The sequence below is a fragment of the Monodon monoceros genome, unplaced genomic scaffold (genome assembly GCF_005190385.1).
Source record: "Monodon monoceros isolate NGI ecotype Baffin Bay Population unplaced genomic scaffold, NGI_Narwhal_1 Super_Scaffold_4, whole genome shotgun sequence".
In the NCBI taxonomy this organism is placed as follows: domain Eukaryota; kingdom Metazoa; phylum Chordata; class Mammalia; order Artiodactyla; family Monodontidae; genus Monodon; species Monodon monoceros.
Window position 1 is genome coordinate 12,490,942 of NW_021703781.1, and position 15,313 is coordinate 12,506,254.

Sequence of the window (15,313 nt, forward strand, 5' to 3'; positions counted from 1 at the left end):
ATAACAGCTCCTATTTATTGAGCACCTACTGTATCAGTGTGTCATGTATATTTCCTCAAACACTTCGAACAGTCCTTACAAGGTGGATGTTATTACTCTAGCTCCTCATATAAACAAACACAGTTAAGTGATTTACCCAACAGAGCAATTAAATTGGCAATAGAGTGAGAAAAGCCCAACAGGTTATTCTAAAGTCCAAGCTTTCTCTTTCCACTCCACCTCATTTCCTCTTAAAAGACATGTTCAAAGGTACCTTTAGCAGAGGGCAGACTACCATAGGAGCTATAAAGATATGAACCAAATGCCAAAGAAATTACAAAGATGAAAACACAGTTGAACAATAAACACTACGATTTATTTAGTATTTATTACATACCAAGTGCTTTATGTGTTTTATTTATCATCCTTATAAAAATATTGTAAAGGAAGTATCCTCATCTCTATTTTCAAAGGTTTGGAAACTGCGATTCAGTTTACTGAGATCACACAGCTGCTAACTAGCTAAAACTCAGACTAAAACACGGGTCTTCCTAACTCCAAAACCATGGTTTCTGACTAAATGAGCACTTACTTGAGAGTAATAGACATGTTCTAAAATTAGGTTGTGGTGATGGTTTTCCAGCTCTGTAAGTATACTAAAAGTCATTGAATTGTACGCTTTAAATGAGTGAATTTTATGTATATGAATTATATCTCAATACAGCTGTTTTTTAGAAGACTTCTTCTTTTTAACTGCACTTTCTTTTACAAGCTTGTAAAATCTTACTGCCATCAATTTTTTCAATATTCACCTTTTGTCCATAGTTAAATCACAGTTTCAAAATTCTCAGATTCAGTACCTGCCAAAGGAACAGTTCTCCTGTGTATTTTCCCCTTTCCCCCCATTCTGATCTGATATCATTCATTCTCTAGAGATGTCTTTTTCTTGTACAGTTAAGCATACACTGCCTTTTGATTCTACAGTCCTACTCCTGGTATTTAATCTCCTACACACACACAAAAAGATGTGGGTAGGGGAATACCTATGTCAACAGAAAGATCTATCCAAAAACATGCATAGCAGCTGCATTCATAGCAGCCAAAGTGGAAAACAATCCAGCGTCTGAGGAATGGGTGAGCAATTTGTGGTATATTCGTACAAGTTATTACTCAGCAACAAAGAGGAATAATCTACTAATTATTAGTAGTAATAGTGATACTAATACCTACAACAGCATGGATAAATATCAGAAACATTATGCTAAGGGAAAGAAGCCAGACACAGAAGAGAACACATTAGGTAAAGCAAATCTATGGTGAAAGAAATCAGAACAGTGCTTGCCTGGAGGGTTGAAGGGAGTTTAATGGGGAAAGAACCCAAGTGAACTTCTTAGGATAATAAATATTCCATCGTGATGGGGCATAATGTTTGTAAGAGTGGGAGAATTGACACTTAAATCTGGTGAATTTTATTGTATACAAATTATACCTCAATAAAGGTGATTCATAAACTTGCACACACACCAACATATACACAAAGGGAAGAAAAATCTGTTATGCTTAACTTGACCTCCAAAGAAACAGAACCTTAAAAATCCCACTTCCACCCTTCTAACATCTAATAATCCAGTTACAGACCTCAGTTCACTCATTTTTTTTAATTAATTTTGATTGGAGTACAGTTGATTTACAATGTTGTGTTAGTTTCTGCTGTGCAGCAAAGTGAATCAGTTATACATGTACATGTATACACGCTTTTATAGATTCCTGTCCCATGTAGATCATTACAGAGTACTGAGTGGAGTTCCCTGTGCTATACAGTAGGTTCTTATTAGTTATCTATTTTATATATAGTACTGTGTATATGTCAATCCCAATCTCCCAATTTATCCCTCCCCCCTACCTATTCCTCCCTGGTAACCGTAAGTTTGTTTTCTACATCTGTGACTCTATTTCTGCTTTGTAAATACGTCCATTTGTACCCTTGTTTTAGATTCCACATATAAGCAATATCATATGATATTTGTCTTTCTCTGTCTGACTTACTTCACTCAGTATGACAATCTCTAGGTCCATCCGGTTCTCTCATTTCTAATCCAGATATCTCGGGATCTACTTGGTATTATTTTGTGCCAGTGGAAAATGAGACCTGATCAACCATTCTCAGTACAAGAGTCCTTTCTTTACTTAAAGTTCATTTAAACAGCCTACTAAATCATGACATTCTGGAGAGTAAAAACTGGTTCTTATTTACCCAGGCTTCCCCATGTTTGCCTGATATCTCTTAAGCGCCAAATATATTTTGGATAACAGATTACTGATTCAACTAAAAAAATTCAGTGTTGGAATTCCCTGGTGGCACAGTGGTTAAGAATCTGCCTGCCAGTGCAGGGGACACAGGTTTGAGTCCCAGTCCAGGAAGATCCCACATGTCGCGGAGTAACTAAGCCCGCGAGCCACATCCACTGAGCCCACATGCCACAACTACTGAAGCCCGCGCGCCTAGAGCCCGTGCTCCGCAACAAGAGAAGCCACCGCAATGAGAAGCCCGCACACCGCAACAAAGAGTAGCCCCTGCTCACCGCAACTAGAGGAAGCCTGTGCACAGCAACGAAGACCCAACGCAGCCAAAAATAAAAGATAAATACATAAATTTATTAAAAAATAAATAAATAAGTGGTGTGCCGGAACCAGCTTTCAAGACAGCCAACTCTGTACATCTCTTCCCAACTCCATGTTCACCTCCCACTGTCAGCTTGAAATCAACCACGATGGAAGTATTCTGTGATAGTGTTATTTATAATAAGAAATATATATTTGGTCTTCAACCCATTCCTGACACAGAGTTCCTAAAACCCTTGGGATTTCCTAAGTGAGGAGAGCAGTAAAGGTGTCTTGTTATGTTACTGAGCTTTTGGAAAGCTCCTAAGGAAGGGAGGCTGGTTGCCAGGCAGAGCCAACCACGTGCTTAGAGGGTTGGGACTGAAAGTCCCTCAACCTCTAGGGAGGGGACAGGGACTGGAAAGTGGATCAATCGCCAATGGCCAAGGATTTAATCAGTCATGCCTATGTAATGAGGCCTCCATAAACCCCCCCAAAGGAGGGGGTCAGCAGAGCTTCCGGGATGGAGATGGAGCTTCCCTGGAGAGACACAGGGACAGAGATGTGCTCCCAGAAGACATGGAAGCTCTGAGCCCTTTCCACAGACTTTGCACTACGCATCTCTTCCATGTGGCTACTGCTGAGTTATACCCTTTCGTAATAAACCGGTAATCTAGTAAGTAAGGTGTTTCTCTGACTTCTGTGAGCTGCTCTAGCAAGTTAATCAAACCCAAGAAGGGGTCATCAGAACCTCTAATCTATAACCAATTGGACAGAAGCACAGGGGATAAGCTGGGCTCGTGACTTGCATCTGAAGTTGGGCAGGGGGTGTGGGGGGCAGACTCGTGGAACTAGGCCCTTAACCTGTGGGATCTCACGCTATCTCTGGGTAGACAGTGTCAGAATTGAGTTGAATGACAGGGCACCCTGCTGGTGTCAGAGCATTGCTTGCTTAATATGGGGGAGACCCTAAGACCCCCAAATACACACTGGAATTGGTCACCAAAAGTCCTATTTTCCCTACAGAAACAGGCAAATGCTATAAATCAAGGCTTTGGGGTTTGGTTTGGTTTTGTTCTTTGAGAGCCAGTTTACCAGCGTATCACTGATCATATCTCAAATTTAAGAAAGAAGAAGGGGAGGAGGAAAGAAAGAAAACCTACAGGACCCAAAGAGGCCAAGCAGTTATCCCACTGCTCTCCGCCTACCAAGTGAAGTGTCCCACTTTGACTCCCATTCAAAGCCCTTGCCTTTGGTGAATGTTCAGTTACCAGCCCAGACTCACTGAGATGTCCTCTTGCTATTTCTCCTTGGAACTAATAAATGCCTGCTGCTCTAAGACATCGTGAATTGCCAAGAGCAAAATTTCTTTAAAATCAGATTTTCTGGAGAAAATAAACCACTTAAAATAAACAATACAAAATGAACTTGAAAGTTCTCAACATTTGGAAAAGTATCCTAACATTAGGAATGCCAAAATTCCTAAAGTGGGGGAAATGCTTCTGTATCACTTTATTACTAATTATCTCTACCTCTCTTTTAGAGTTTAATTTTTTTTTAATCATAGACTGTTTTAGCTGGACTAAACCCTAGAAATAGTTTATTCCAACTCTCTCCTTTTCCCAGTGGACAAATTGAAGCCCAGGAGATGATAAGGTTCTGAGGAGCTGGTGCTACTGTTACTTGGGGGATGGGGACTCCATTCCTGGCCTCCTGATTTCACCATCGTTGCTCTGTCCATTTCTCAAGCAGACAGGGGTTCTAATCCAGTTTCAGCCCTTACCAACCATAACTTGCACAGCCTTCCTGAAGCTCAGTTTCCTTGTGTATAAAACAAGGAGGGGTGATGATTTCTACCCTACAGTTTCTTTTGAAGTACGTAGCGCCTACTATGAGAGGCACAAGAAATCACAGCTGTTATTAGTAAAGATGCATAGGTCTTCTCTAGCCAATTAAATTCTGAACTTTTTTTTTTAACATATAAGGATATTTACTTGCAGCACTGTCTGTAGGGGCCAAAAAACTAGAAACAAGGCAAACATTTATTAATAGGGAAATTAGGAAATAAATTATGGTCTATCCACACTGTGAATATGAGGTCACCATAAACAAGAATAAATTAGACTGCTTTTTCAGACAGTTCTCCATGCCTTTTGGTACACATTTCCATTCTGTGGCACTTTTCAGGGAGGAAATTAGGAAGTGTAAGTCTATTTCCTGATGCACCTCTCCTTAAAATTCTTAGGTGCCTTTATCTACATTTTCTTCCCTTCTTGATTATACACTAAAGGCCAAACTAAATATGAGGCACCTGAATAAATGATACCAAGATCTAGACATGGAAACTTTTCTGCTGCTGGCTCTCTGTGAGTCTTGTCCTATGTAAACTCAAAGTCACCTGGATTATGAACTTCTTGACAGTAAAAACCAAGACTCTGTGTACCTGGGAGTGCCTTTCACATGAAAGAAGTGCAAAGTATTGTTCATATGATTAATGCTGCTCCTAAATCTGAATGCCAGATCCTTCTCAATATTTATCCGTTCATCAAACATGAATTGAAGGCCTACTGTGTGTCCAGCCCTGTGTTTGATGCTAAAGGGCAAAGCTGCAGTGGCAGAGCTTCTTTCTGCCGGATTCCATATAAAATGCCATGATGTGAAAAAAAGAGGGACAAGAGAAGCCCCACACCTGTAAGCAGGTCCTTGGCATTAAGTCACGGCATTACCCAGAGGAGCTACACAGCACAGAAATGCAGTTCCATGCTGGAGGGACAACATAGCTACTAATGAATCACCATAGTTACCTTTATAACACTTTGGGAAACAGTCTGCCAAATCAGCCACACACAGTTCTTTAGCCTACACTGGCATTTAAATTAACTTCCATTCTGCCCCTTTCCTCTACCAGACCAGGTCCAAATATTCATGCCCTGCCCAGAAAACAAAATGTACGTTCAGGCCAATTTTTCAATATTTCCCTTTCCTCAATATTATCTGAAAAATGGCAGCAACTAAGCATCACCTGATGAAAGAAATACCAAAATAACTTATTTCGTATTTTAAAGCTCTAACTCTGAGCACGAGTTCACTTAATCTTTATTTATTAATATAAATTGTCAAGTACTAAAGACAGTTTCTTCTAAGGAAAATACCACTTCTACTCAGGTCTGAACACATATAACTTTCACGTTACGTGTGTTTGCTTTCTTCTCATCCAACATAAGACACTTACTAATTAATCCATACAGGACCATCCCAAGAGAGGAAATTCAGGAGTAATTTCCATAAAACATCAAAGAATTGGTTCTATTTTGGTGTCGTTGATCTCACTCCCATGGTCAAACAGGAACCTGATTGGTTCCAGGAAAAACCTATGTCCTTTGCAACAGACAAATCCATTGGAAGATACAGTTTGCCCTGTGTATCAAACACAAAGGGAGAAGTGTCCAAGGTGTAACTCAACCACGAGTATAGATTTTGAAGATTTATTACATCCCTTAGGGTCCAATCAGGAAAAAGATACTCAAACAGATTCTGCACCTAACTTTGATAGAACGTTCAATCTATAACCACAGCTGTGCCTCTAGTACTTAAAAACACGGCTAATAGAAAGCACACAATATCAAAATAACTTTTAAAATTATATCATATATAGAAGGCAATTAAATTTTTTTAAGCTGTTTTCACATACTGACATGGGATGAAAATGAAAAATCGCAGTTAAATGGCCCTGCTGTTCCAGGTACCTTAACATTAACCCAACATCTCACTGGCATTTACATTTGCAAGATCCAAGGGTAGATTTATGAGAACAACAACCCAGTCAATACAGACACGGAAAGGTTACTTCAGATCTGATTACATCATGAATAACCTTGATCTTTTCAGAAGGGTAGACTTTAATAAGTTTGGAGACATTGTAGCAAGGCTAAACATTCCACTTACAATTCATTAACTCAGGACCATTCTCAAGTAAAGGTGTCAGGTACCTGGTCTCACCAATGTCAGGTATTTATTCAAAAAAGTAAAAATGCCATTTATATAAGGTAGAATTTCACATGACCACCAATTTGGATTATAATGATTTCCTAGAACCACAGTAACACATTCTATAAAAATGTACAAACATTCTGTGCATAAAATAATGGATAACTTTTAAATATAGATGTTACTACTTGGAATTTAACCTAAGAACAACCACTGAGAGTCCAGAACAATTATATTATTTTCAATGACCAAAATATTATTCTAGAATTAGGCGGACTACTTGCTCAATGCATTAACACTGTAAAAGGGGGAAAAACTGAAGTACTGAATAAAGGAAAAGGACAGCCCTAATGTAACCACTGCCACAAAAATGCAAACGAATTCAGAATCCACAGTGTCTCTTTGGACTCCAAAACACACCATTGGTCTTTATATTGTCTGAAGGGCCCAGAGCCACATTTCCTGCTATGGAGCCTCACACATCACTGTGCAGATTATGAAACTGATGTTTATTTAGGCTTTATCAAAAAGAACAGCGAGGACTGGCATCAATGGTTCATCATAAATAACCATCTAACTACCGTCCAGATCCACAACTCACTTCTTCATCCTCCACAGACTTGAGAACTAAGAGAAATCAGCCCTCTTGGTACGAGTAGCTGGACTGAAAATATTCAGTGGATTGCTCGATTTCGGTCAGTTTTTGTTTCAGAGCTGTGGTTTTAACTTTACATTCACTTTCAATATTGAAAATTTGCTTCCTTAAAGATGCATCCATTTGAGCCCAAGTCAGCAGATCAGAAAGATGCCTAAACTGCTCTGCCAGCAATCCATGTCCACTCTGAGACTGTCTCCCTCTGGTTTTCCTACTAGAACCTTCTTGTGATGATGGCCTACCCTCCCGGAAAAAGTTCTGGTATCACCCTAGCACGTCTCCTGGCTGTGCTTTTACCAGAAAGCCACCTCTTCCAAAATCACACAAGCCACACTTGCTCTCAAAAAAGCAAAATTAAAACTCAGAATCGAGGTAGCAATAAAAACCACCAATAGCTTGTGTCAAGACTTAAAAGTCTTCTTTTGAAGACCTCCCCTTGATTCCCTAAGGATTTTTAGAGATAGCAACTGAAGGAAAGACATGATAGGGGCTAGGAGATTTGTGTGTTTCAAGGGCAATTCCACGTAACTTGAAACTAGGTAAACTACTGCTTTAAAGGCTATGCAAACGTGCCTCGGTTTTTGGAACGGTAATATTTCTCTTTTTTCCTAAAATAGGTAATTATGCACATGGTTTAAAAAAAAGAAGAAAAAAGTCCCAAAAGGTATGTGAAACTGAGCCTCTCTCCCACCCGTCCCCCAGCTCCCCTCCCAAGGACAACTACTGTCCTCCTTCCGTAGGCCTTCTATGCACATGCAAACATACGCGTGTGTTTTACACCAATTACCCTCTATTACACACACACACACACACACACACACACACACACACACAGTGGCAGCTGCAAAACTGCTACTAAACGCCTCTGGGCTTAAAGGTGGCAATCTGCTCAGGGGTGTGGGGTGGGAGAAAGGAGACCTATCTTGAAGCTGCGTTTTTGCACATCACGCACCCACTTTTTACTTCTAGGGTGTTTTACTTGCGCGCCAAGGCAAGGCTCTCAAAGACCAGGGGAGAAGATAAACGCACCGCAAGCCACCCCTTAGCACTGCAGAGTCCATATCCACACTGGCCTGCACTTTTTCTATGTCCCAATCTTTAAAGTAGATTTTGTATTCTCACTGGGTTAAACGAAGTATCTCGACTCACCTTCAGAAAAGAAAGGGAGGCGAAAAAAAAAAAAGCCTAACTCTGAAGGTAACTTTGAGAACCAGGTGATTTCCTTCCTCCCTGCCAACGTGGGCAGCCGACTTCGCTCGTGTCCTGAGGACGGGTTCAGCCTGGCACGGAGTCGGAGGGGCGAGCCGACAACACAGAAGCCCAAAGACGGGAGACCGAGGCGAGGGCGTCCCGAGCCCCGGGCCGCGCTTTTCCTCTAGACAAATGTTTCCCAGCGGGAGCCCCGCAGGTTCGGGCCCTCCCTCCTTCCCCGGGATGCTCGCGCGCGCGCCGGGGCGGACTGCGAGCTCCCGCCTTTGCCCGCGGCCGCAACTTCGGTCCCGCGCCCTCGGGCGCAGCCGGACCCCCAGCGGCCGCAGAGACCGGGTCCCCTCCGCTCGCCTCGCCGGCTCCGCCCGGCACCCCCTGGAGAGCAAGGCTCCCGGCGGCGCCCCCGCGCGCGCCCGCCCCTCCGGCTCCCAGGACCCCCGCCCCGGGCCCCCCGCGCGCCCCCGCCGGGCAGGAAGCCACAGGTAGGGGGGCGGCGCGGCGCTCACCTGCGCAGGAGGGGTGCTCTCGGCGCCGGCCAGAGACGAGGAGGCGGAGGAGGCCATGTTGAGGAGCGGCGGCGGCTCCTTCCAGAAACTCCGCTTTCCCCTCCCCGCCCCGCTCCTCCGGCCCCCAGACGTGAGACCTCTCGGAGAAAAGTTCGGCGGCGGCTCAGGAACGCCGAGCGCGGCCCCGCGGCGCCCGCCCCGCGCGGCGTCTCCTCCCCCTGCCGTGTCCGCAGCGCCCGCCAGGTGCCCGCCCGGGGCCGGTGCGCGGGGGGCGGGCCCCGCTCAGGTAGAGGCGCGGGGCGGCCTAGCCCGCTCCCCGCTGGCCGCCCGGCCCCGGCGAGCATGCCCAGTCGGGCGGCGCTGGGGGGTCGGAGGGGCGGCCGGGCGGAGGGTGGGGGGGGGGGGGGGGGGGGGTTGGGGGGCGTCTCACCTGGGGAGCGGGGAGCGGAGGTAGCTCCGGGAAGGGAGGGAGGGCACGTCCTGTTTCCTGCGGGCTGCCGAAGAGAGTTCCATTATAATAACAAAATACTAATACTGCTAATAACAGTAAGCTCTGATGATTTGCTTAATTGGCGCTTATTCAAGCGCGAAGTGAATAACATCTTCAGGCAATTTTGCTTTCGCGCTTTTATTATTATTCATCTACAGCCTGCAATCCATGTAGACGCAGTGTTTGCCAGGCAGACGGCTTCAAAACAATGTCCATAGCCTCCCTTCCAGCCCACCGAGGTCCCAGCAGCACCTAGGTGGCCTCAGCTATCTGTCCAATGAAAATATAAAACTCTGGAGCAGTGTGAGGTGTGAGGGTGTGAAGTAGACACTGAGCCTGATCCATCAAGGAACTAGGGGGCAGGACCTCTGCGTGCCCTTGCTTCTAGGAGCTCAAATGGCAAGGCTTTTGCGGAGCTCCTGTCCTCGGGGCCGGTTGGATTCAGGACGCTGCTCTCCCAGAACTTATTATTCAGCTGGGGTGCCGAGAGAGGTAACTGCCCCTCACATAATGTCTCCCAAAGGAGAGCCCCTCGCTGGAGTCAGGGGAGATGCGTTCAGTCGGTGCACAGAGCAGGGTCCGGGCATTAAATGACAGCCAATCCCACTGGAGAGAAAGTTATTCCCTTTTGAATGCTCTCTCAGTTCTTCTGATTGCAACAAGAAGAAAGTATTCTCTGTCAAACACTGGCTAAACTCCCTATTTATCAGAGAGCAGGCCACAGGCTCAAAGCCCTAGGTAAGTACTGCGCTCTAACTAGAATCTAGAGCATTGTTAAATTTTCATTGTTTACTGTTACTGTTACTTTCTATGTAGGGCAAGTGAAAGCCGTTTTCTATTGATGGTTGGGATCCAAAGTTTTCTTTTTAAGCAAGTACATGCAAGTTTAATAACATTATATAAATAAGGGTAGTAATCGTTTAGATAGGACTGAGATAAAGCAAAAATTCTACAGATAGCTAGGGAACGACTGAAACATGGGAGACAGATGACAACGTTTTCACCAACTAGTGACAACAAAATCCTGGAATAACTCCTTCACCAGAGAGCAGTGAGTTAGCTGTGGCCTGGGCTGAGCACCTAGCTACCTTCCTCCATAACACACTTAAAGCTGAAATAACATTTACTGTCATCGGCTCTGTGTTGGGCTCTCTGCTCAACCCCTTATTCATAATATCTCATTTAGTCCTCACAAAATCCTTGTGAGACAGGCAACACAATCAGGAAATGGAGGCTCAGAAACATTGTTTTAGCCCAGGTCACAAACTAATGGAGCAGAAATGACTCTATAGTCTGGGCATGCTTAGGTTGAGTTTTAAAAACCACTTCAGAATTTAGCAAGTCCACAAGCCCCCTGAAAGTTTATGTTAAATTCTGCATGCTGGACTTCCCTGGCGGTCCAGTGGTTACGACTCCAAACTCCCGATGCGGAGGATGCAGATTCGATCCCTGGTGGGGGAACTGAGATCCCACAGGCCACGTGGCCCAAAAAAAAAAAAAAAAAAAAATTCTGTGTGCTCTTTCATGGAAACAAGGTATGTAGTTTCAACAACTTTTCAAAAAGATCTATAGGTCCCCCCAAAAGTTTAAGAGCCACTGTTACCATTTTTTGGAAGACAGTCCCACGACTTGGATTATAAGGTCCGTGAACGCAAATGCCCTGTCTTCTTCTAGCTCTCCTGTGCCTAGCCTGGTGCATTATCCCCCCAGCCACTCATAGGAACTGATCGAACTAAATTATCAAACGTGTGATGCAGAGAATATAGGCTACAAGAATGAGTGGGGGCGGCTTGGGAAGAGCATTACCTTGAGGAGTCCAGCACACACACAGGTATTCTACAAGCCAGCTCCCTGGCACCTACACAGCCCCAAGAGCCATCTTAAACAAGCAGCAAGCAGCTAACCAGGTAGACAATAGAGGGAGGAAGGAGCAAAAACTCTACAGGAAGTTAGCACAAGAAGCAGCGCCTGGGACACGAGCCCAGAAACACGTGCATTCCTGCGGAGCTATTCCAGTCCAGTCTGTTTATGCAGCCGTCTGTTTCTGAGAAACACTTGTGTTCAGGTTAAAGACACGTCTCCTCCAGAGGCCGGCTGCAACACAACCGAAAAAGCTGACTCCTGAGAGTGCAGTGGCATCTCTCCTCCCCAAAACCTTGCCATACAGCCCATGACTGCTTCTAATTTTGTCCTTCTCTGTGTCCCTCCCTACACAGCCAAGTGTCTTAAAAGGACAGCAGCCAGCACTGTGTCCCTGCTTTCTCACTTGCACACTCCTTTATTCAGAGCCGCCAGCCTCAGCCCCTTGCTCAGCTACTGAAGCTGGTCTTCTCAGATCACTGTTGACCTCCTATTTGCCATGTCCATCAAGGATATTTCCAGACCTTGTCTCAGTTAATCTTTCGAGGGTACTTAACACGGTTGACAGTTCCTTTCCCTTCCCCTTACGTATTTTCCAGGCTTTTGACCTCAGTCCTCCTTATCGTACCACGCACTGTCTCTCTGTGATCTCACCCACATGAAGGCTGCAGCTATCACATAACAACTCCCAAATCCAGCGGAGACAATCTCCCTGAGCCCCAAACCCATATTTCATCATGTCCAAAATAGAACACCAATGGGACCTCCCTGGTGGTCCAGTGGTTAAGACTCCACGCTTCCACTGCAGGGGGCGCGGGTTCCATCCCTAGTCGGGGGAACTAAGGTCCCACATGCTGCACGGCCGAAAAAATGGAACACCAAGCAACACAGACCTTGAAGCCAAAAGAGGAGGCGTGGAGATCTTGGAGGGGAGGAGACTCTGCCCCCCACCTCCTGCAAGTCCAGTCAGGTACTGAGTCCCGAATAATTCTTTTCAATATCTCTAAATTGTCCCTTCCTAGCCATCCCCACTACATCCTTGCCTTTGCCCTTCTAATTGCCATGATTTATTGAGCAATTACTATGTGCCAGACCATTCTCTCATCATCTCTCACCCAGACAACTACATTTGCCTCAGTTTTGTGCAGCGCATCAGCTCTGTCATCCAATATTATGATTGTCCTATAATTTCAAATCTGTTCACATGACTACACGCATGATTTGAAAATCATTTAAAGCTCTCTTTATCCTTCAGGCTAAGATTAGATTTAGCAAGGGTCCCTGTCCGCTGCTGCCACCTGATCTCAGCATTTCTCCATCAGCATTTCCATCTCCATACCCTTCCTCATCTCCGTCTCAGCACATCACACACAGCCATTCCGAATTACTTGCAGTTCCCCCCAAACCCCAAGTCCATTGCCTTTTTACAGGCTGACCCTACAGCCTAGAAAACCCTTCTCCCCATCCTCCAATCCTCTGTCTCCTCCATCGTCTCTGCCCAGTTAACGCCTATTCATCCAGCAAGACTCCGTTCAGAAAATACATCTTTGAGGAAGCCTTCCCTGACCTCGTTTCTATTGAAGTGTGGTTCATTGCCCTTTCAATGTTCTTCCAGAGCAACATACCTCCAGTTATTGTGAAAAATAGGTCCACACTTTTTGCAGTTCAGAAATCTTAACGTTACAAAAGCCAACAACCTTCACTGAACTGACCTGGGGCTGTTTATAGTCTTTATTCCATTTAGCGTGGATGAATATGTTTTTGTTATGGGGTACCTGCCCCAGACCCTTTTATGGGTATTATGTAATATACAGTTTGTGTACCATATCAACATTCTAAAAATTCAGAATTGTGAAACACATCTGCCTCCAGGGGTTCCAGTTAAGGGATATAGACCTGTGTCCTTTCTTTTTTTTTTTTTTTTTCTTTTTGGCCGGACCGTGCAGCATGCAGAACTTCCCTGACCAGGGCTCAAACCTGTGGAAGCGCAGAGTCTTAACCACTGGACCACCAGGGAGGTCCTCTAAGGGATACAGACCTCTATAACCATTGCTTTCCTTGTCTTTCCCCCTTGTAATCATAAGCTTCTTGAAGTTTCAACTGTACTTTTTTCATGTCCAAATCCCCGGTATCTAATGCAATATCTGGTTTTATAGAGGTTTGCTGAAGAAATTAAGGATATATTTATGAACTTGGACTGTATTTCATAGGACTGCTTTCCAAGGTTGAAACCCGATACCTCCCCTTGCTCCACACATGGCTATCCCTCTACTGGATACCTTGCACACACACCAGATTCTCCCTGTATAATAACTGTTTGCATAACTGTGTCTCTAGTGAGACTGAGCTCTCAACAAAGAAAAGATAATGATGTACTAACCTTTGTATTTCTGGGTTTGCTGTGAGCAGTACAATATCAAAAACATATACTGGCTCAATACATCTTGTTGAATGAAGGTAGAAAAGAACATTGGGGGAGAGAGAAAGAAGGGAAGATAAAAAAGAAGAATGGAAGAAGTCTGGGGGAAGATGATTTCATCTCTATTTAGAGGACTCTAATAGTATGTTCCCAACATACTATGTTGTCACTTCACAACCTTTGTCATATTTGTGCATCACTTTCACTACTTAATATTTTTATTTAAATTAACTTTCAACCTAAACAAATTTATTTTTAAAAGAAACTTTCTCTTCTTATCCTAATGGAAAGTCACTTTCCCTTGCCCTAAACGATATGACGAAAACAAAATATTGTCAATTTCTTGTTTTATTCTGTATTCTGCTGAGGCCCTCTCTCTTTGTGATAAAGGAGACTTAGCAAGTATTAAGGGGACGTGAAAACTGCCACTAGATGTGAACTTTCTCCTTAATGTTAACCAAAGGAGTGAAAAAGAACTGAAAAGGTAATAACTCATTCTATGATTCAATATTATTTAATGCCCTATCCTTAAACCACCTCCTGTTAGCTCAAGAACCACCAGTAGAAGGAAGACGATATGAACTCTCCTCTCCTTTTTCCTCACTCTGCTTCTACACTTAATGATATTTCCCCACAGCTTCAATCGGACACTCTATTCCTTCCAGAGTAATTCCTACTATAATTAGTCTCTAACTTATGATTACATTTAAACAGTAGGAATTTCCCACCTGACTGTTAGCAAGAGAGAGGTTTCTGCTTGATGGTGTCCATGAAATCTCCAGTCAACAAGGAAGCAAGAGTTAATACAGAAATTTTTATCCTGTGAGAAAATGTTTTTAAAGTTCAGGAGATTATGGTTAGCAAATGTGTGTTTGTTTCATAAAATAAGTAGTAGAAAAGCGTTTCTCAAATAAAAGGAGTATCTATGTATATTTGGTTACCACTACCCATGGGAACTGTGATCATACATAGAAATTTATCCCTTAATCTGTAAATTTTATGAGGGAAAACAGCTCGCCAAGCACAAAGTTGAACCAAAATGTTTTCTCTCTTGTGGCTTTTGGCTTTCCCTCCCCCATTTATGGTCTCAACTGGGTACAAACTCATACTTCTAAATACACAATAAAGATCATAGCTTAGCAATATTTTTATCAGAGTCAACTGGAAAAATAGTATGATGTCTATTTATTAAGCTTTGCAATCCCATGTAGAAAATGGTTAAGTAATTTTTTTTAATATCAACTTCCATTTCTTAATTCCTTAAGCGTTTGAAAAGAAATAGAGATTTTTCTGATATTCCCCCATAGAATGAGAAATATTGTTGACTCAACAAATTTAAGATAATTAATTATTGATTTTAAAAACACAATCACCCACATGATCCAACAATCCCACTCCTGGGCATATATCCAGAAAAGACAAAAACTCTAATTCAAAGAGATACATGCACCCCAGTGTTCATAGCAGCACTATTCACAATAGCCAAGACATGGAATAAACTTGTGTCCATCAGCAGATGAATGGATAAACAGGTGTGATATATATACAATGGGACATTATTCATCCATAAAAAAGAATGAAATATTGCCATTTGCAGCAACATGGAT

At 43.5% G+C, this 15,313-nt stretch overlaps 1 protein-coding gene across 2 annotated transcripts in view; it reads right to left on the reverse strand.

The window, feature by feature from the left end:
* ANK3 (ankyrin 3) overlaps positions 1–9,081 on the reverse strand; it is a 677,213-nt gene extending 668,132 nt beyond the window's left edge. For both annotated transcript variants that reach the window (XM_029244863.1, XM_029244862.1), the window contains exon 1: positions 8,938–9,081. In XM_029244863.1, the coding sequence (XP_029100696.1) occupies positions 8,938–8,994 (57 nt within the window). In that variant the 5' untranslated portion in view covers positions 8,995–9,081. The remainder of the gene's footprint in view (positions 1–8,937) is intronic.
* Positions 9,082–15,313: the final 6,232 nt, after the last annotated feature.